Source organism: Notamacropus eugenii, chromosome 3, assembly GCF_028372415.1.
Source record: "Notamacropus eugenii isolate mMacEug1 chromosome 3, mMacEug1.pri_v2, whole genome shotgun sequence".
In the NCBI taxonomy this organism is placed as follows: Eukaryota; Metazoa; Chordata; class Mammalia; order Diprotodontia; family Macropodidae; genus Notamacropus; species Notamacropus eugenii.
Genome location: NC_092874.1, coordinates 20,607,454 through 20,630,349, shown reverse-complemented (window position 1 = coordinate 20,630,349; position 22,896 = coordinate 20,607,454). Strand labels below are relative to the sequence as shown.

The window sequence follows — 22,896 nt, the reverse complement described above, 5'->3', positions numbered from 1 at the left end:
CAGGTGCTCAGGTCAGGGCAGGGCCGCCTCTCACGCTCATTTCCCTCAGGGGGTTTATGTACAGACCTTCAACAATGGATCCAGGTGGGAGCCCCGGTCTGCCGCCGCCCCTCAGCTTCTGCCTCCCGAGGGGGCCTGAGCCATGGGGGCACCCCACTCCCCTCTTGACCCGCCAAAGAGACTCTCTCACCGACTCCCGTCACCTGTGGATGGAGGGACTTGTGAGGCCGCTGGAGATCCTGTCCCTGAAGTCTGCTCGGGTCTGTTCCTCTTGGTGCCGCCGCCGCAGCAGGTCTGGGCTGAGCTCCGCGTCTGCAGCACGACGGACCTTTTGCTAGAGGTTTGCAGGTCCCTCTGGAACAGAAATCTCCTTCGCTCCATTGTTCTGTGGCCTCACTGCTCCAGAATTCGCTGTGAGTTACTTTATACCGATGTTGTATGGGTTGTGGGTTCGGAGCTATGTGTATTTGCGTCTTTCTACTCCACCATCTTGGCTCCGCCCCCCTAGGTCTCATTTAAAAAACAGAATAAAGCATCTGTCTGGGTGGCTGTCTAGTCCCATAGAATGTAAACTCCTTGCCTTTTTGTCTTTATATCTGCAGGAGAGAACCTGACACACAGTAGGTACTTAATAAATGCATGCTAAACTGAACTGGTTTTTCTATCTTCTTCTTTTCTTAGTGTACATACATTGCCATTGACCAGGTCCCGAGGACACATGCTATTGTGATCAGTAGACCTGCCTGGATGTGGGGTGCAGAAATGGGAGCCAATGAGCATGGGGTCTGCATTGCCAATGAAGCCATCAGTACCAGAGAGCCAGCCCCAGAGAATGAAGCCTTGCTAGGGATGGACCTGGTCAGGTATGTGGGGGCTTTATCAGAGAAGAGAGGATGCTAGTAAGTGGGATGGTGTGTTGGGTTTGTCACCCAAGAGATAGGCAAATGCGTACACACACCCTGAGTGTTAGGCTCTGCCCTGGCTGTTGGTTACCCTGCGTATACAGGAAGGAAGGAAAGAATTGTTTATTAATCACCTACATTATGCCAGGAACTCTGATAAGCACTTTACAAATATCCTTCTGGTGCAGGGCTTGAGGTGGGAAGTAGATCCAAGGGCAGCAAAGGTCCCCTCCCTTTCCCCCATTTTATAGATGGGAAAGCTGAGGCTCAGAGAAGTGGGGTGGCTTCTCTGGAATGGTCTCATGACTAGTAAATTGGAACTTAGGTCTTTCCTGATTCAGTGCTCCTTCCAGGCCCTGCTCTGATGTTTAATCAAGGGTCCATCTTAGCTTTCACATATCGAGCCCCGCAAAGTGTGAACCAAACTCACAGACACAAAGTGGTGAATTTCACTGCAAGAGGGAGAGCTTGGCACCTGATACTCTGTCCAGAGCTTAGCTAGAAGACCCCAGTTGGAGCAGGATCTCACCCACTTGTCACACGTAAAGGGAAAGAAGCCTGTGACACATAGCCTCTGCCAGTCTTCTAAGGGCCTGCAGTGACACACATTTTTACTTTTTCCGTCTTTTTCATCATCCCTCACTGAAATATTTAAAGCACTGATTAGCATGAAGTCAGAAGGCACAACAAGCGAGTTTGCCATGGTCTGTGCCAAACACCCCAGGCTTGCGAAGATCCTACAGTTACCAGGCCTGTTCTTGCTAGGGCACCTTATTCAATTAGAAGGTAGGATTTCAAGCTTGCAGGCTGGCAATTGCTGTCCTGTTCTCACCACTCCCACTGGTACATCCTTGGCATTTCCTTGTGAGAGATCATAGAAGGATGACTTACCAGGATCAGACTTCCTTTTGACTTTCAATACAATTTAAGCAATGAAGGATTCTTTGAAATGTCTTCTCTGTGTGAAGCACCATGGTAGGCCCTAGGGAGGCCAAGGAGACATGATACTATGCCCAGATCGCTTGCTATAATATCTGCTTTTTGTCACAGGGGGAGCTGGGACCCTGTTGTTCGCAATAGTAAACATGGATTGTAGTTGCTATGTTTGCAGATTTTGCCAGAGTAAATGCTGGATGGAGACTATGAGCTGGAGGCAGGGAGGATATTTGGGGGATAGCCGTTGAGGTCAAACCAGGGCTATGTGAGACCATAGCCGAGCAGTTGGACCATTGACTTTTATCTGCATTCCCATTGTTTATTTCCAGTAGGATACAAGCTCTCTGAGGGCAGAGACTGTTTTTTTTTTTACTTTGTATACCCAGTGAATGGCATCCAGGGAGCTAGAAGGAGGTGGAATTGGAGAGAAGCAAGGCAAGACCTTAGTCCTGGAGGCACGGAGGCATGGGACAGAGCATACAGGAGCCAGAGTATTTAGTCACTCAGTCAGCCAGCAGTTTTCATCTTATTTTTAAAAACTCATTATTTATTTATTTTTAAACATTCATTTATTTTTAAAAAATTAGTCCAAATTCTTTCTCCCTCCCTCCAGCCCCTCCTCTACTCAATGAGAAGCATTTTCTATTAAGTGCTTGCTTACTATGTGCCAGGTACTGTGCTAAGTGTTAGGGACACAAAAAACAGTCTCTGCCCTCAGGGAGCTTGAAATCTAAAGGGGGAGACAAGCATGAAAAAGCAACTGGGGCATAGGGGTATATACATACATACCTATTCATACATACACACATATACACATTATACACACATATACACAGGAACACCCCTATATATGTAAGTGTATGTCTACATATGTGTATGTATGTGTATATATGTATATGTGTGTGTGTGTGTATATATATATGATGGAAGCTTATCTGGGAGGAAGACCACTGGGGAAGACCAGGAAAAGCCACCTGCAGAAATTGGGATTTGACCTGAGTTTTGAAGAAAGCCAGGGAAGCTAAGTGTTGGAGGTGTGGAGGACGGGCATTCCAGGCATGGGCACAGCCAATGCAAAAGCATGGAGATGGAAATGCCAAGTGTGAGAAATGGCTATAGGCCAGTGTGGCTGGATCACAGAGTTCTTGAAGGGCAATCAAATGTAAGAAGACGGAAAGGTAGGGAAGGTCTTTCAATGCCAAACAGAGGAGTTTATGTTTACCTTGGAGTTGATAGGGAGCCTCTGCAGTTTATTGAGGAAGGGACCGACACTGTAGTACAATGACTTTAGCAGTGGAGAGGAGAATGGATTGGAGTGGGGAAATATGTGAAAATCTAATGCAGTGGTGCAGGTTCAAAGTGAGGAGGGCCCATAGTAAGGTGATGGCTGGGGGAATGGAGAGAAGAGAACACATATGAGGGATGTGGGATATTTGACAAGGAATTGACTACATGGGGAGAGTGAGAGTGAGAGCAAGGATAACACTGAGGTTTGAGCTCGAGGGCCGGGGAGGATGGTGGTGTTCCAGAGTAATAAGAAGTTCAGAAGAGGGAAGGATTTGGGGGCTCAGGGAGAGTTTAGAGCTGGAAAGGGACCTTAGAGATTATTGAGTTCAATCCCTTCATTTTGTAGGAAACTGAGGCACAGAGAAGCAATATGGCTTGTCCAATGTCACACAGCTTGTAGGGCAGGCTTATAGCCCAGACTGTCTGACTTCAGAGACTACTCTGAATTAATTATACCATTCTGCCTACAGAGCACCAAAACAAAGGCTTTGGCACAAGGAAGTAGACCAGGACCCAGTCACTGGGACTAGGGCTTTTGGTCATTTGAGGGAAAGGACAGGAGGCCAGTAACAGAGTCAAGGCACAAGGGGATTCTAGAGTTGGGGGCCAAGATGATGGGATGTTGGGCCACCTGGTAGATCTAGGGTTCTGACCTCTCTTTCTCTGCCTAAGAGATGGACTGGTCCCAGGGTCTGCAAACAGGGCTAAATCTGAAGGTATTCCTTCCTTCCTTCCTTCCTTCCTTCCTTCCTTCCTTCCTTCCTTCCTTCCTTCCTTCCTTCCTTCCTTCCTTCCTTCCTTCCTCCCTCCCTCCCTCCCTCCCTCCCTCCCTCCTTCCTTCCTTCTTTCCTTCCTTTCCTCATTCCTTCCTTCCTTTCATTCTTTTCTTTTCTATCCTGCTCCATCCCTTATTGGAAAAAGAAAACAATATTTTGTAATAAATATGCATACTTAAGAAAAACAGATTTCCCATCCCCCAAAATTTGTGGCTAAATTTTCACCCTGAATCCATCCCTTCTCTTGAAGGCATCCTTCAACACTGGTCCTTTGGAACTGTGATTGTTTTCTGCATTGAGCAGAGTTCTTAAGTTCTTCAGAACTGTTTGTCTTTACAATACTGTTGCTATTGCATAAGGTGCTCTCCTGATTCTGCTCACTTCACTCTTCATCAGTTCATACTGATCTTCCCCGGTTTCTCTGACACGATCCATTTCATCATTTCATAGGTTGCTTCTTGTGCAATGTTATTCTGTCATATTCATACACCATAATTTGTTTAGCTATTCCAAAATTGTCAAGCACAGTCCTCGTTTTCAGTTCTTTGCTGCTACAAAAAAAGCTGCTCAAAATATTTTTATACATACACATCCTTTACAAGAGTATCAGTGCTTATATGCTATAGCTGAAAAGGTTTTTTGGGGGGCAGACAGCACTGGGGATGGGCCACAGGGTGAGAATTTAATCTCAAGTCACTTACTTTCACTGTTGTCCCTTGCTAATCACGCCAGTGAAGGGGTTGTAGCCTAGGATGAATGAGGAATTAGAAGCATCAGGGATGGACTTCCTCAATCTAGGAAGTAACAGTCATGGAAGGCTTCACAAAAACACATGTTGGTGTGATCTCTGGTCCCCAATCAACATGCCTGGAGCTATAACAAGGTGCCTCACTTTACCACAGATTTGATCATTTTACGAATAAAGTCATATTTCCTGAACATCTCACCTTCTTTAATAATTTGTTGTTAATAAATTGAAATGATCTGATAGGGGAAGGCAGTTGAGGTGGTAAGGGGAACTTCTGTCTCGTAGAGCTTCCTTTCTATTATGTGTATATTAAATTTAAGCTGGTAGGATCAAAGTTGCCTGCTTGTTTGTACCTCCTTCTGGACTTCTGCGTATTTTTAAATGTTTCGTTGAAACTCTTTTCTTTGTTCTTTTTTCCCCATTGATATCGTTATTTATCAGCCCTCTTCCTACCACAAGCCAAAGCCCTGCCTTGTAAACGATATAATTAAACAAACCAATTCTAGGCATGTGCCATATCCAGAAATGTTACTTCTCCTTCTGCTCCCCCAGTCCATCATCCCTCTGCCAAGAAGTGGGAGGCAGGCGTGGCCAACAGCCGGCCAACGTCAGAGTTCTGCCCTAGTTGGCCAAGCAGATCCAAGTTAATCTCTCTTCCCCATGACAGACCTTCCACAATTCCTGACTCTTCAATGTAAGAAAAAGATTCTCTTCCTTAATCCCTGTTTAGAAAAGGAGACATTTATTAATAGGATGGCTTCCTTAAGTCAGTTTTCTAATGAACTTATTCTTATGTTGCTCTCTCCCAGTTTTATCATTCACTTTCCCAATCACTACAGTGAAACTGAGTCTTCTTAAGGCAGCTTAAATGGAAAAGTGTCAGACGTACCAATGAGCAATTATCTGACCGTGAAAATAAGCCTGTTATGGGAATAAATGTCATATTCTTTCTGGCATCTGTAATAGCCCAGCAAAAGGAAATGCTCTTTCAGTGAAAGCATAGTTCTTTCATTTTAATATTAATAACTTATACATGTACTACTGTAAAACGTGCAAAGTATTTTATATATATTTGAGCCCCAACCAACTTGTGAGACAGATACTTCAAGTGTCGTTCTCCCCATTTTAAAGACGACAACACTGAAGCTCAGGGAGATTCAGTGATGCCTCAGTGATCTGGGTCACACAGCTTAGTGAGGGTCAGGGGTGGGATTTGAACCCAGATCTTCCAGATGCCACACCTAATGCTGTAGTCAATCAATTAACAAGCATTTATTAATCCCCTATTATGTGTCTGGTGAATGACAGCAGGACCAAGTGGATGGGGAGCTGACAGTGGAGTTGGGAAGACCTGAGTTCAAATCCTGCCCAGACACTTGCTAGTTGTGATTCAGGGCCAAGGTACTTGACATTTTTTGCCTCAATTTCTTTATCTATAAAATAAGATAATAAAAGCACTTACCTCACAAGGTAGGTGCCAGGATAAAATGAAAAATTCAGGTAAAGTACTTTACAAACAAATACTAGCTATTATTTAGTAGTAATAATTGTTAATTATTAATCAGTATTAATTACTAATTAGTCAATAATTAATATTAAGCTAATATTAATTTAAACAGGTTCTGATTGCTACAATGATCTCCAAATGGATTAAGAAGACTGGGTACTATTTTTCTTTCTGTTTCAGGCTGGGTCTAGAAAGAGGTACCACTGCCAAAGAGGCCTTTGACGTTATCATCTCTTTATTGGAAGAACACGGACAAGGCGGAAATTACTATGAAGATGGGAACTTGTGCCACACTTTCCAAAGCGCGTATCTGATTGTGGATCGAGAAGAAGCCTGGGTGCTAGAGACCATAGGGAAACACTGGGCAGCTGAAAAAATCACAGGTTGGTGCATTTGGTTGATGGGAGCTGATGGAGATGAAGCAGGGGATGGTGCAGCTGGCAGCCTCCTCATACCTGGGAGCCTTTGCTTCCCCTCTGTTCACTCTCTTCTGCTTAGCTCTCTGTCACCTGCCCAGGTCTCCGCTTCCTTATTAGACTAATGATGTACTTGGAGCCAAGGAGCAGTAGGCTTGCTTCATAGGAGATAAAACTTGGTTGGGGTTTTCTCCTGTAAATTTGCTGGTCTTTGGATTGCAACCTTCCCCTTGATCTCTCCCCTGGGTCCACAGATTAAACAAGTTAAATAAACTTTATTATTCCATCCAACCAGAGGAACCAGCTGTGAAGGTCTGGTACCCCTGCAATTCTGCAATGTTACAGTCTGGGACCTCGTCATTCTATGTGGTGATCTGTAATATCAGAGGGCACAATTTGACTTTGTTCAGATTTAACAAATTGGTGAGAAACTAGTACTCTTGCCAGTATGCCATGATGCCTTCAAGAGAAAAAGGAAGAGGACATACCTGGTGGAATCAATTTGTACTCTATGGTTCTTCTTTCTGGACAGTGCTTAATCTCAGACTGAGGGCAGAGATATTCTTCAGTGTTCCAAGTAGCTAGAAAAAAACAGATTTGGTGAAACTCATGCAAAAACCTTTCCAAGGGGTATTTGGTACCCAATATTTTATATTTCTATTTTCCACATGTAGAACTGCAAACAGGGACATTAAGTTCATTCACGAACTACTAGTTCAAAGCCTTTACCATTAGCATAGTGCCCAGGGACCCCAGAGACTCTGGAATTGAAGTCTGGCTCATGAACTCCAATAAAACAAAATCTATTCAACCTAATGACATTCCAATCTACTTCAATCAAGAATTTATTTTATTATCAAATAAGGTTTTATTGATATATTTTGTTTTTTATATCACCCATATTTTCCAATGTAACCCTTCCCCTTCTAGAGAGTCAAACCCTTGAAGAATAAAAAAGAGTGGGGGAAAAACCAGTTCAACAAAATTAGTTGACAGAAAAAGTCTGGTATTATCTGCAATGTCATACACTCATAGATTCCCAAATCTGCAGAACAGCATGGGCAAGTCTCTTCTCCTATCACTCTAGGGCCAAGCTTGGTCATCCTAATCTCACAACATTCTGTTTAATTGTTTGGTTATTGGTTTTAAAATTTGTATTACTGTAGCCATTGTGTAAATCAATTTCTTGGTTCTGAAGGCTTCACTTGGTATCCGTTTCTATGTCTTCCTATGCTTCTCTGTAGTCACCATATTTATAATTTCTTACATCACAGAATATAATATTCCGTTACATCTATCACAACTCATTTGAATTTTCCCTCAGTATTTATTAACTAATATGCCATAAAATTATAGGATCATAGGTGTAGAGCTGGGAGAGGTTATAGGTGATCTAGTTCAGCCCCATCATTTTACATACGAGGAAACTGAGTCCCAGGGGTGTTAAGGGATATGTTCAAAGTTACAGTGACTGGAACATCAGAAGTGAGATTTGAACCTAAGTTCTCTGGTTCCGTCTTCCTCTTTACCTCCAAACACTGGGGATGCAAAGACAACATTTACATTTTCCTCTGTGTGTGTGTATTGTAATCAGATAAATATATATTCTTTGTACAGTTATTTTCAATTGTGTCTGACCCATTTGAGGTTCCTTGGCAGAGATACCAGAGTAGTTTGCCATTTCTTCTGCAGTTCATTTTACAGATGAGGAAACTGAGGCAAACAAGGTTAAGTGACTTGCCCAGAGTCACACAGTTAGTAAGCATCTGAGGCCAGATTTAAACTCGCAAAAATGAATCTTCCTCACTCCAGGTCTGGCTCCACTGGACCACCTAGCTGTCTCTTATGCATATATGCATAACATATCGTTGTAGAGGAAGGATAGAGAATTAACAATTAAATGAATCAAGAAAGACTTCCTGTAGTAGGTAGCACCTCTTCTGAGCCTTGAAGAAAGACTTCTTGGTGGTTTCAGAGCCTAGTGGGATATAATTCCCAAGAACTTCTTTGCCAAGAGATCTCGTCAAGGCTGGGGGAGATGGGGATATTGGTTCTGTACTATAATTACATGGTATTTTTGCAGAACTCTGTGATGGGTGTCTATTCCAGAAGTTCTCCATGAAATTTAACTAAAAATCTGCTTCCCTTCCTTCTCCATAGATCTGTTTTTTATTTAAAAAAACACTGACATTTTAAATTTTGTGCAGCTGCTGCTTTTACTGGCTGATTGCAGGAAGTCTGATTACAGATTCAAGTCCCCCAGCCGCTAAACACACACGAAGAAATCGCTGTTATGAATAAGCCTGGTTAAGAAAGAAAAATCTCAGGGCTTGCTCATGGATTAGGATTTAGCAGCTTAGCGTGAATTGTGTGGAGATTACTGGTGCAGGCCAGAGAGTTTGCTTTTTTAAAAATTTCTATTTTCTACTTTCCTCTGTGATGATAGAAGGGAAAGGAGACTGACTTGTCAACAGCTGGTTGTCTTTATTTGGGAAGTGAGAGAAGGGAAACACAATGGAGGAAAAGCCTATTCATCAGTGGCCCCTGGTTCCAGTCTTCCATTTTCAGACAATAAGTCGTTTGATAGTAGCCCATTTTAGGTTTTTTTTCATCTGTTGTTCTGTGTGGTCAGCATGCAGGACCATTCCTACTCTGACCACAGTTTTTAGCTAATAATCGCCTCTCACAGGCAGCCTTTTTTATGTTTTGACCCTAGGACATACCTGGTAAACCCAAGTCTAACTCAGCTCCTGGCTATGTTGAGGTGCAGGGATGGTGACAACAGGTCTGTTCTCCTTGCTCTGTGGATGTTAGAAGATCTTGCTGTCCAGTCATCCACAAGGCAGGAAACTCAGGGTCTAGGCATGTTTGGATGCTGATTTTCCTGGACTTCATCTGTTTTTCTTATGGGAAGGACTTTCAGATCCTGCAGTACAATGTACGGTGTAGATTGTGCACACCATGATCTACAAGTAAAATTAGCTACTATTGTTAATCCTGATGAAAAATGGCATGGCAAAGGAGGTAAGCTGTAGGACTCAGCATCAGCCTTTACTCAGTTCAAATTCCACCACTGATATTTGGTAGTTGTGTGATCATGAACAAGCCTGTAAAATGAGACCGTTGGCCTGGACAAGATGGCCTTAGAGGTCTTCTTTTTAGCTCTAGACCTTATGACCTAGGTTCATATCCCACCTTTAAAGATTAGGGTCTATGTGATATTAGGCAAATAAATCAGTCGTCTGGGGCCTCAGTTTCCTCATGGGTTCCTCATCAATCTTCTGATCTTTCTTTATCATCACCTTTCCAGATCTAAATTCCTTTCTACTCAGTGTGTTTGTGTGTGTGTGTGTGTGTGTGTGTGTGTGTGTGAAGGAAACAAAGGTCCACAGGTGGTTTCCCTAAATGTTACCATCCTAAATGTCACTGATAGCCAAGTAGCTCTCTTGGAAAGGATTTTCTACCTTTTTGAGGGTAATAAATGCCTAACTATCCTTCAGCCAGATGGTGGAGGGGCCTCACATATTTTTCTTTAATTGCAAATTTAAGCTCAATTAAGCATTATCTATTCACTCCATCACACTCTGATCAGGGTTGGCTAGTTTTCCTGTTGTGTTGGTTAATGGAGGTTGCCCAGAATGAGGGCAAGTAGTGTCTTTTCATATCCACTCAATTTAACACATTCTAGTTTTACTTCCTTCCCATCATTAAGCACCAACATGGGAAGGCAATGGGAGTTCTCGGGTTCCAATGGCTTCCTCCAAGATATATTTTTGAACTAATGCAAACTTCATTCTTTCTGTAGAGGGAGTGAAGTGCATTTGTAACCAGCTTTCCATCACATCTAAGATTGATGCAGAACACCCTGAGCTCAGGAATTATGCTGAAGGTCAAGGGTGGTGGACTACAGACCAAGAGTTCAATTTCTCAGAAGTGTTTTCTCAAGCAGATGACCACCTAGGCTGCTGTTCAGGCAAAGACAGCCTAGAAAAACAAGAGGGTAAGTAAAGACAGCTTTTAAGCATCTCGTTCTCATTTGTTTTATCTCCTGGGCAACACACTAGTACATAAGGCTCACTCACTTCCCTGATTTCCTTTAAGACTCACCTTGAGTCCCACCATCTTCACCGAACCTTTCCCAGTCTTCCCTCTGCACACTTTTCTCTTTCCTTCAACATCATCTTTCATTTACACTGCATATACTTGTATTTACACAATGAGCACTCTGAGGACAGGGACAGTGTTTTTGCCTTTCTTTGTATCCCCAAGACTTAGCACAGTGCCAGGCAGTGCTAATAAGTGCTTAATAAATGCTTGACTGGCTAAATGAATAAAAGGCAGCAAGCAGAGTGGACATTAAGTATGGAACTCTTTGTGAAGTTGACATGGGGAAAACTATAAATTGTGCTTCTGTTTACACTTCTATTGTCAAACTCTTCTACTCTCTATTATCCTCCAAATTGCTGACCTAGTTATTCAGAGTCTATTTGTCCCAGAATTTCAAGTTCAAAATGACATTGGAGATGATCTAGTGTAACCCTCTCCTCCCTAATTGTCCAAGTCAGGGAACTGAGGCTTGGAATAGTTAGGCTGACGTGTGAGAACTCCAGTGTGAACTCAGGTCATCTGACTGGAAGGCCTTCACTTTTCCACTGTTTCCTATCAAGAAGAATTATGATGGAAATGAAAATATCAAGGTGGAATGAGTCATGACTTGAGAGTCAGAGAACCTGGGTTCAAATCCCATCTCTGTACCTCATTATACCTGTATGACCTTGGTCACATCAGGCTCCATTTCTTCATCTGTAAAAAAGGAAGTTGGGCTAGCAGGCCTCTAAAACCTCTTCCAACTTCTAAATCTCTCCTCCTGGGAAATTCATTGAGTCTTCCTGTTGTGTTAAGAGCTTTGAGACTCCACAGTCAACATTCTCTCCACCATATACTGAGAGGTCAAGGAGAAAGAAGGCTCCACCTGGGGTCAGGAGACCTTAATTTGAATTCCACCTCAAATTCATGACTAAACAAGTGACTTTTCCTCCTCAGGCCTCAGTTCCTCTAGCTGTTAAATAGGTTTGATAATAAGCCATAGCAAGGAAAGCCTTTGAAGCACTATAGAAACGTCAGCAAGCTATTGTTATTCACAAGATTTCTTGCGTTTCCAGCATTGGGTGCTCCCATTCTACAGGGTCCATATTCTCATTGCTGTAGGGGAGGGGTTTTTAACCTGGGACCCACACATCTATGGACAGATTTAGGAGGTCCATGGACTTGAATGGGAAAAAATGATGTCTTTATTTTCACTAGCTTATTTTTTCCACTTAGTAGTATTTTATTTTTTCTAATTACATGTAAAGATAGTCTTCACCATTCATTTTAATAAGATTTTGAGTTCCAAAGTTTTTCTCCCTCCCTTCCTCTCTCCCCCCCAAGACAGCAAGCCATCTAATATAGATTATATCTATCTGTCTGTCTGTCTGTCTATCTATCTATCTATCTATCTATCTATCTATCTATCTATCCATCTATCTATCTACCTGTCTATCTATCTATCTATCTACCTACCTACCTGCCTACTTATCTATCCACACACACACACACAATTATGTTAAACATATTTCCCCATTAGTCATGTTGTATTTTCACTTAACTTCTAAGTGAAATTTAGCATTTCCTTAAATTATTTAAATACATTACTCTGAAAAGAAGTCCATGAATTTCACCAGACTACCTAAGGAGTCCAGGATATACAAAAAGTTCGAACTCTCTGCTATGGGTCCTTCTTTTATTAACATAGATCATAACCCCTTTCCTACTTGGTAGTCAGTCATTGAGAGATGCTATGGCTGGAAATTCATTCTCTCTGGCCAACTTGGTAAAGAGCTCCCTGTACTTAGCTGTACTGTCCCTTAGATCTCTGACCATGCCACTCCCCTGATCAATAATCTCCAGTGGCTCCCTATTACTTCTAAGGATCAGACATAAACTCATGTTTGACATTTAAAGCCCTTTGTAACCGAATTCCAACCCACCTCTGTTGGCTTGGTATTTATTTCTTTTAATTTTGTATTTTTTTACTTTTAATTTATTGTCTATTATTGATTTACTTATTATTTATTACTCTGCTTTCCACCTTCTATGATCCAGCTCCCCCTGCTCCCTTGAGCCTGGAATGATTCTCTTCTCACTTCCACCCCAAATCCCAGGATTCCTTCAAAGCTCCCCCCGATGTTATCTCCTACCCAAGCTCATTCCTTATTTCTCCCAGCTGCTAACACCAATCCCCTCTGGAAAAAGCAACTTTATTTATATTTTCATATACTTCCACATGCACATGTCAGGGTTTCTTAACCTTTTGTTCTCTCATGGACCCTCCCTTTGGCAATCTGATGAAGACTATGGATTCCTTCTTAGAAATCATATTTTTACATGTTTAAAATTGAATGCATGAGAGTACAAAGGCAACTATTTATATTGGAATACAGATATTAATGTATTGAAAATATAGGTTCAAGGACCCAGGTAATGAGTCCTTAGGACATACTGTCTCCTCTTGAAAAATGTAAATGGAGGGCAGGGACCATTTCATTTTTGTCTCCATATTCCCCATACCCAGCTCAGAGGAGTCACTTAATTGGTGCTTGTTGATTGATTAGACAGCAGTCAGCCAGCTTTACTGCCACACAATCTAGGCTCTTTTGTTCATACAGGCTACTTGTCATACTGTGTATGTTTTTGTGGGTATAGTATAGACAAGAAATAGTTGGTGTGTATTCCCTGGAGATGTATTCATCTATATCTCATTCTTTCTCCCTCCCTCCTTCCTTGCTTCCTTTCTCCCTTCCTCTTTCTTCTGTCTTCCCTTCCTTCCTTCCCTTTTCTTTCTTTCATGGCAGAGAGCATCACTGTGCAAACCATGATGAATATTTTGCGGGATAAAGCCAGTGGAGTCTGTGTAGATTCGGACTCTTTCCTCACTACTGCCAGCATTGTGTCTGTCCTGCCACAGGGAGGGAGTTCACCATGCATCCACTACTTCACTGGGACCCCAGATCCTTCCAGGTAAGCCTGACAAGATGTCTTGGATAGCCATGAGTTACAGGTTGATGGTTTTACTCCTTCAAAAATTGTCTTCTGTTACTGAAAAAAGTCTGAATATTCCACTGATTAAATACTTGTTGCCTGCCTAACCTCCTGCCTAACCCCTTCATTTTACAGCTGAGGAAAATGAGGCATAGACAAATTAGGTGACTTGTCAAGATAACCCAGTTCTTTAATGGGAATGAGGGGGCTGGAAGCTGAGTTTTCTGACCTCCCAGTCCAGTGCTCTTTCTGTCTATAATAATGCCACACATGGCAACCCAGGTGAAGCAGAGTGGTAAACTTGGACCTTCTCTGGTACCTCATTGAATATTTCTTTTAGAATAGTAGCTTAACAAAGTGCCTTGCTCTTGGAAATGCTATGATGTGATCACAAGGTTGTGGATTTTGAGCTGGAGAGAAAAATATTATTATAGTCATCTTATAGACTAAAAAAAAAAACAAAACCAAAAACCAAGCACAGGAAGGATTTACCCAGGGTCACACTGCTAGTGTCAGGGCCAGGAAATGATCCCAGGTTGTGTGACATTGTGCCTTCCATTAGTACTGCCTCCACCATAGCTTACAATTATATAGCCCTGTTAGGTAGTTGCTATTATTACCCCCATTTTACCAATGAGGAAACTGAGAGCAGTTCAATGACTTGCCCAAGATAACACAACTTGTAAATGTCTGAGGGAGGATTTGATTTCAGGTCTCTCTGACTCCATCTCCATCATGCTGTTCCTCAGAAATGAGGCATGAGGTTGGGGCAGCAGAGTAAGGAAGAGAGAATTGGACTAGGGAGTTAGGAAACTTGGGTTCTAGTCTTGGTTCTACCAGTTGTGAATTCTATCTAAAGCAACAAATCTGAACCCAACCTATCTGGCATGTTATTTTTTTAGATTAAAGAATTGAGGCTCAGAGAGTTTAAGTGGCTTAACCATAATCACATAGCTGGTGAGTGCTGGAGGCAGGCTTTGATCTCCAGGGTCTCCTGATGCTGCCTCCAAGGCTTTTCCATGATACATCTTGTTTTCAGTATAATGTGTTTCATGGAATCGACCTCAGAGTATGTTCGGATCACAAAGGACCTTGGACAGCTCCTTCACCTTATAGGTAAGGTAGCTGTGCCTCAGCGAGGTGAGAAATGACACGATAGTGGTTGTGCCCATCTGAAGACCCTTCATTCTTAGCTTTCTCATCTTTCTTTTCATTTTAATCAAGAAAAATCATTCTTTTCAAGTGTCTCAATCCTTACTTGCAGCACTCACTTTTATTGATGAGTACAGAACACTCCCTTCAATCTAATTCAATTAAATTCAACCGTTAAATGTTAAATTAGACCTCAGCCATTAAGATATCATGCGAGAGAGGAATTTGACTCAGGAAACTGAATAACTAACTTCTCAATGATAGAAAGTAAGTTCCCTGAGGGCAAGGATGATTTCATTTTTTTTGTCTTTGTGTGCCGGTACCTAGTACGGTACCTGATATTTAGCTGGTGACCAATAAACTTGTTAATTGGGTTGTCTACTTCAAGTTGCAAGTCTGACAAGGCCCCCAACTTCTCTTAATTTTGTTATCATGGGGAATTCCCTTTGGGTATGAGTTCCATTAGATGGCTGTGGAGGTCCCATCTAATTCTTGAATTCTGTGATTCTATGATTCTTAGATTGCTGGAAATTTAATCAAGGACTTGTCTACAAATAGACATGATACAATGGGAATGGATTCACATGCTGGGCCTCAGCTTCCTGTATGCTGAAGGAGATTGTGGGATGCAGTTTGGTGGAGTGGATTGAATGCTGCACATAAAGCCTTCAGAGAACCTGGGCTCAAATCCTAGTTCTGATACTTATTCCCTGTATTACCTTGGGTATATTGCTTCTGGGCCTCTTTTTCTCCTTCTGTAAAATAGAGAGTTTGGACTAGATGGCCAATGATGCCTCTCTGGCTTTGCACCTGTGATTCTTTAACTAGGCAATTACTAAGATCCCCTCCAATTTTAAATTCTGTGAACCAGAATTTGAACCAAGATCTAGCTGACCCCAAATCTGGGACTTTTTATGGAACATCATAGTGTCTCAATCTTTTTCCTCCTTTTTATCCCAGACAGACACACAGGTGCACAAAATCTTTGAATGATAAAAGTAAAATGTTTTCAGTAGCTTTCATTAAAAAATATACAGGAGATCCCCTTGTCTCAAAGTTGATCTAAGTTGGTATGCATCTGAAATCAGGCATTTGGGGAGAAGCATAACCCACTGAAAAAGTCTTTGGCTGGGGAACAGAAACTGCTGTAACTAGGACAGGGCATCTGGACCTTTGCCATAGGGTGCTGAATTTCGAGTTCTGAAAACACTTGTGATACTTCTAAAGGGTAGGAACATCAGAGTTTAGTACTTAGTTATCAAGAAGAATTAGTTAAAACAGGAAGCTGCTTCATGGTCCACTTTCTCTTCCCAGCAGGTGCCCCCTAAGTCAGCTCCCTTCCTTTTCAGGCTTTGAAAGTATACTTGCTACTTGCCCTGGGCATGGTTTGTGCTACCCCAAATACAGAAGTTTCTAGTTAGGATTCTGATCAGACAAACTCTGTATTCAATGACTTTGGGAAAGTGACTTCATCTCTCTGGGCCTCAGCTTCCTTATGTGTAAAATGAGAGGGTTAGATTAGACAAAATCTTAGGTTCCTTCTAGTTAAAAAAAATCCCTGCAATTCAATACTAGTAGATTGGGCCAAGGCTTATTCATTTCTTAGCAGCCAAAATAGAAAGGAATCATTTGTCTTGGGGAAAGTGGATGGCCTAATAATATTATAGAAATGAATTGGAAATACTCTCTTTGTAATTTTTTGAGGTGAAAATGTACTTTAGATTTTCAAGTGGCTTTAAAATAAGGTATTCTCTATGATTAAATGATCTGCAGAGACTTAGCAGAACATTAGAACTCTGGCTGAAAGATATCCTTTCTTGACTGATAAATGAGCCACATTACCTATAATGATGGGAGAAGGATCACTGATTTGGGGTCCTGTATTTTGAAGTAATTGCATATGTTAACATTTCATATTTTTGTCATGGGGTATCCTGAAGCAGCACTGCAGAAATGTTGCTTGACTAGGCAGCAAGAGACCTGAGTTCTAATCCTGGTTCTACTTGTTATGAGGTATGTGACCTTGGGCCAGCTGATGAACTGAAAGACCTTAGAAGCAACTGTAAAACGAGGAGCTTGGATTAGATGATCTTGAAAGTCTCTTCCAGAGCTAATATTCTACGACTATGATGAAAGATAGGGTGGTGTAGTGGAAATCACTCTGGAGTTGGAGTCCTAGCTTGACTTGCTAGTAACTTTGGACAAATCACTTAACTTATCTGAGCTTTGGTTCCCTCATCTCTAACCTCACTGAGTTGTTGTGAATAAACCTTTTGGAAACTCTAAAGAGTATGAATTTACACTGAAGATGTTTGCACATATTATAAACCTACATATTTTAATCCAATCTGTGATTTGATCAGTATGGGGATCTAGTTCCATCAGTTTGCATTGGTGAAGGTCAGGAAACTCCCTCCATCAGTGTGAGTCAGCACCTTGTCTGGAGGATCATCTGGGCTTCTGAGGGACCTGCCCAGAGTCATACAGCTATTTCGGGTCAGAGGGGTCTTGAACTCAACGGTTCCTGACACCCAAGGCCAACCTCTATCCACTGTGCCATGGTGACTCTCTGAGTTTGCCTGTAGCTTCATTCTATTTCTACTTCCAATAAAAAGTGAAGTTTTCTGGGCATAGTGCCAGGTCAACATACTTAGAAAACACATTACTGAAGAGTGTGTTGTCTCAATTAACCTTCCCCAGTTAGATCATGGGACCCCCAAATGACATCACGACATTATTACTCTGTCCTCTCCTCTTCCAGATGACTGGTTTTCTGTGTCCTTTTTGTTTGGTTGATTGTTTATTCCATTCTTATCTTATAAAAGCTTTTTGTTGAACATGCTTCCCTCATTTATACATTTAGAGACTTGGGGGAAGTGGAGGAGGGGAACAGGAATAAACGAGGAGAGCTATAACATTTAGTCTGTTTGGATGAAAATCTCAATAATTGTACTTGCAGCTTGGTAAGCCATTGGATAACTTAAAATAGTCACGTAGTTGTTGTTTTTGTAACAACTGCATAAATAATAAAATTATAATATGGATGACATATATTATCATTGTAATTGGACCAGTATCCTATCTTTGATTCCTGAAGGAAGAAATTCCAATCAGAAACAAGTGTGTGAATTTTTATGAAAGTAAGGAATTAGACTGGAAAAAGTCTGACCCCCTCAGCATTCTGAGGTCCCCTCCAATGGGGGATCCTGGGGACACTGGAACACTGAGTATACTGTACTGCTGAGGGCTGGGCTGGGGTGGGGTGAGGAGTAGGGAATCATGTGAGTGACTCTGACCTACTTTGCCCCAGTGGGAGGCAGCAGTCATGTGCCCATCTCTTCCTCTATTCTTTGTCCTTTCCTTTGTCTCCTTTCCTTCTCAAAGGACTGAACTAGAGAGGCTGGACTAGACTGGGCCTTGACTAGGTTGGCTCTAACTGGGGATGCTGGGCAGGGCTGAGGTTTGCTGCTTTCCAATCTAGTCCTGAAATCTTAAATCAGGCATGGGAAAGCATGGAATTTTAGAATGAGAAGGGATCTTAGAAACTGTCTAATCCACCCTTCTCATTTGACAGATGGGGAAACTGTGGCTCAGAGAGGTCCGCTGACTTGTCCAAAGTTATATCGTGGCAGAGGCGAGAGTTAAGCCAAATCTGATTCAAAATCAAATACTCTTTACCACCACACCAGATACAGTCCTTTGAGTCTTATAAATAATATTGTTATTATTATTAATAATATATAATTAACATCATAATATTTTATATTATTTTATCTACACATTAATATTTGTAATATAAGATATTATATATTAAATTATTATTAATTATAAATAATATTGTAAATAAAAGTCATAACCTCCCAAGGAACAAGGGTGGCTTTTATTTCTCTTAATTCTGCACTGGTCTGACCATGCCTCAAATTTGTATTTGGGTCTGGGCACTTCATTTGAAGAAGGACTTTGATAAGCTAAGACACTGAGGTGTCATGGAGCAAAGAGAGCTAGAACTGGAGTCAAGAAGAACTGAATTTGAATATAATACATATAATATGGTGATGGACAAGTCACTCAACCTACCTCAGGCTCAGTTTTATCATCTATAAAATGGGGATAATAATAGCATCGGCCTTCCAGAGTTGTTAGTATTAAATGATAAAAGATACTTTGCAAACTTTAAAGGGTTTTTGTGTAAATGCTATTATTATTATCATATGTGCTATTATCTTATACTAAGATGAGACATAAAACTTCCTTAGCCTGGCATTCAAGGTGCCATGCTCTTGAATACCTTCGCAGCCTTTGCCCATAGCACTCCTCCAGCCAAACTGGACTGTTTGCCTCCTGACCTCAAAGCTGTATTCTTTCTTCTTCTTTGCGGATGGGGGTGGTATATACACATGTGAAGGGGATTGCAGATTCAAAGTCAGAGCATGTGGAAGAAAATTCTAGCTTTATTGTTTGCTAGCTATTTAACTATCCCCTCATCTGTAAAATGACAGATTTCTTAAGGATCTTTTCTGCCTTTAAATCTATAAACCTATAAACCTTAAGCCCATTTCTCTCCATTTGAGTCTCACCTTTCTCAGTGTACAGTGGATGTCACAACATCTGTCCCAACCATCTCCCATGTTTGCTGCACAGATCAGATGTACATAGATGCTCTTTGCACACCTTAAAGAGTGATTGAAAAACAATCAGGGAATATTAGTCTTCTTCCGCCTCTTCAATTACCAAAGGAAAAAGAATTCTTGGAAAACAAGAGGCTCTTTTCCACTGGTTTCAGGACTGAGGGTGATTACTCTGTCACAGGGTTCCAAAAGCATCGAATGTCATTTCTTGGAAATGACCTCGAGGGCGACTGGAAGTTGAAAGAAATTAGGTCAGGAACCAGCCCCAGAAACCTTGGATGTCAAACCAGACTGGCTGGTGCCTTTGTTGTCTGGGTCTGAGGCTGTGGGCCCTGGATGCCCTCAAACTTGCTGGGAGCCAAGGATCCTGGGGGCCAGAGTCCCCAGCCAAATGGAGGACTTTTTAAAATATTCGTTTTATTTATTTTAATGTTCTACAATCACTACCATAAAACTTAGATTTTTACTCCCTACCTACCTCCCACCCCCCTCTCCCCAAGATGGCATACAATTCTATACAGGATCTACACATACATACATATATTGAATATATTTTCACTATAGTCATGCTGTGTAGAAGAACTAAAATAAATGGGAGAAATCATATAACAAACCAAAACATCACACACACACACACACACACACACACACACACACACACACACAAATGATCTGCTACATTCCATGATAGAATTCCATAGTTCTTTTTCTGGATGTGGAAGGCATTTTGCCTAAGAAGACCAGTGGGAATTTTTTTTTTAAGTCCTTGCATTGCTATGAAGATCCAAGTCTACCAGAAAAAACTCTCGCACACGGTGGTAGTTGCTGTCCACAGAGTTCTCCTGATTCTGCTCCTTTCACTCAGCATTAGATCATATAAGTCTTTCCAGGCCTCTCTGAAGTCTTCCTGGTCATCATTTCTAATAGCACAGTAGTATTCCATTACATTCATATACCATAATTTATTCAGCCATTCCCCAATTGATGGGCATCCCCTTGATTTCCAATTTTTTGGCCACCACAAAGAGAGCTGCTATAAATATTTTTGTACATGTGGGACCCTTTCCCATTTTTATGATCTCTTGGGGATATAGTCCTAGAAGCGATATTGCTGGGTCACAGGGTATGCACATTTTTGTAACCCTTTGGGCATAGTTCCAAACCACTCTCCAGAATGGTTGGATGAGCTCGCAGCTCCACCAACAATGAATTAGTGTTCCAACTCTCCCACATCCTCTCCAACATTTATCATTTTCCTATTGTCATGTTTGCCAATCTAATAGGTGTAATGTGATACCTCAGAGTTGTTTTGATTTGTGGAGTACTTTTAATATCTTCTTTTGTTTTAATAGTCAGCCATGAAGAGTCCTTGAAAATCGCTCCAACTTCTTCCTGGGTGTAGCGTTTGTGTGAGGCAGGCAGCCCCTCCTAATTCTAATACCCCAGGATGCCTCTGCTGAGGCCCAGGTGCCTCTCAGAGTCTATTTCACAGGATCATTTTATAGATGAGGAAACTGAGGCTCAGGGAGATTATCTAATTCAACCTCCTCACTTTACAGCCAAGAAAAGATATTGGAGGGTGCCATTGTGCACAGAGCTCTGGACCTGGAGTTAGGAAGACCTGAGTTCAAATCAAGCCTCAGACATTTACTAGCTACGTAACCTTGGGCAAGTCACTTAACCTCTGTCTGCCTCAGTTTTGTCAACTGTAAAATAGGTGCTAGTAATGGCACCTACCTGGCAGGTTTGTTGTGAGGATAAAGAAATGTTTGTTAAGTGCTTTAGTTCAGTTCCTGGCATGTAGCAGGTGTTTAATAATCTTCCTTCCCCTTTTATGTTCTGTATGTAAATGGTCCCTCTTTACCAGGTGCTCACCAATGGCTTGCAGGCTTCCTGCAGGACAGACTCTGCATGACATGGAGTGGGTGAGGGAGGAGAGCCCCTTAATTGATTCTGACCAAGTCAGGACCCTGGAAAAGAGGAGCTTCAGGGCTGCCTGTGCTGAATGAAGACCACAGCTGGCCAGGGTTTCTGGGACAGCTGGCATGCTTTCAGTGTTCATGTTCATTGATAGGACATGTTTACAGATTCACACTGGCTCTCTCTCTTTCTCCCTCTCTGTCTTTCTCTGTTTTCTGTCTCTTTCTGTCTCCATATCTCTGTCTCTCTGTCTCTCTCTGTTTCTTTCTGTCTTTCTCTCTCTCTCTCTGTCTTACTCTGATTTCCTGCTGCTGGACATTGATAGATGATGCTTGTTTCACAGCAGCGGCACCAGGGGTATAGGGTTTGAGGGTAAAACAGTAGCTGGTCCAGGCCCAGCAGGAATGGGTTGAGTTGGCTGCTTCTGGCTGTTGCATCGTGCCTTTGTCTGTTCCCCCAGTGACTCCCTGACTCCCAGAGTCATCCGGAGGATGGGGTAAAAGAGTTCCTGCGGACACTCATTAATTTCCATCCCTATTTGGAGAGTCAATTTCTCTAGCTTGATATGTGGATTCTTGTGCCTCTTTTCCAGGGGAAGAAAGCAGAAGGATTGCAGGATTTGTGTTCAATGGGCAAAGGAATAACCAAAAGAAAAAATGTTATTCTTATGAACTTTTAAAAGATGGAAAAGTGTTTCTCTTGCCACTGACTGGGGTGTCTGGCCTGACTATTAAGGTCCTACCTGTGATAGGTTGGGGAAGGGGAAGAGGGATGGAGAAAAGGCAAATTCAATCATCTTATACCTTCTTACCTGCGTGGACTCTGCGGTGTGGTGACAGGGGCTCTCTGCTGTACCTGGAACCCAACACCCATCTCCTGACTCCAGGCATTTTCCTTGGCCATCCCCCAGGATCTCTCTTTCTCTCTGCCCTTGGCTTCATTCAAGCCTCAGCTAAACCTCCCCCTTCTAAGAAGCCTTTCCCAGTCCTCTTTATTGTTAGTGCCTTCCCTCTAAAATGGCTCATTTATTGATGTACTCTCTTTTTTTGTTTATGTCTTCATGCATCTATCTGGCATACATACAGTTTGTAAATAGTTGTTTGTATGTTATCTCCCCCAGTAGTCTCTGAGCTCCTCAAAAGCAGAGATTTACCTTTGCTTTTTCTTTGGTAGTCTCGGTACTTTGTACAGTGCTGCGGCACATGGTAGGTGTTTGATAGATGTTTGTTCACTTGAGTTGAACTGCAGGATAACAGATTTATAGTGGGAAGGGAACTCCGGCCACGGATTCTAATCCCCTCATTTTACAGGTGAGGAAGCTAAGGTATAAATAAATTAAGTGACTTGCCCAGGATCAGCCAGTTAATAAACGTCTCAGGTAGAAGTTGAACCCTGGACCTCTGTACTGTGCTGTGCTGCCCCCAAGATTATTAGGGCTTTGCCTTTGCGGTTGTATTCAGTGGCTACTGTCCAAGTCTTGTCTCGTCAACCATACTGGGAGTCATAGAGAGCAAGGACCACATGACTTCTACTTCTTTGCATTA

At 42.0% G+C, this 22,896-nt stretch overlaps 1 protein-coding gene across 2 annotated transcripts in view; it reads left to right on the top strand.

The window, feature by feature from the left end:
- SCRN1 (secernin 1) overlaps nucleotides 1–22,896 on the top strand; it is a 61,349-nt gene that overhangs the window by 32,148 nt on the left and 6,305 nt on the right. For both annotated transcript variants that reach the window (XM_072651042.1, XM_072651043.1), the window contains exons 3-6: nucleotides 682–863; nucleotides 6,337–6,539; nucleotides 10,378–10,572; nucleotides 13,466–13,631. In XM_072651042.1, coding sequence (XP_072507143.1) covers nucleotides 682–863; nucleotides 6,337–6,539; nucleotides 10,378–10,572; nucleotides 13,466–13,631 — 746 coding nt within the window. The remainder of the gene's footprint in view (nucleotides 1–681; nucleotides 864–6,336; nucleotides 6,540–10,377; nucleotides 10,573–13,465; nucleotides 13,632–22,896) is intronic.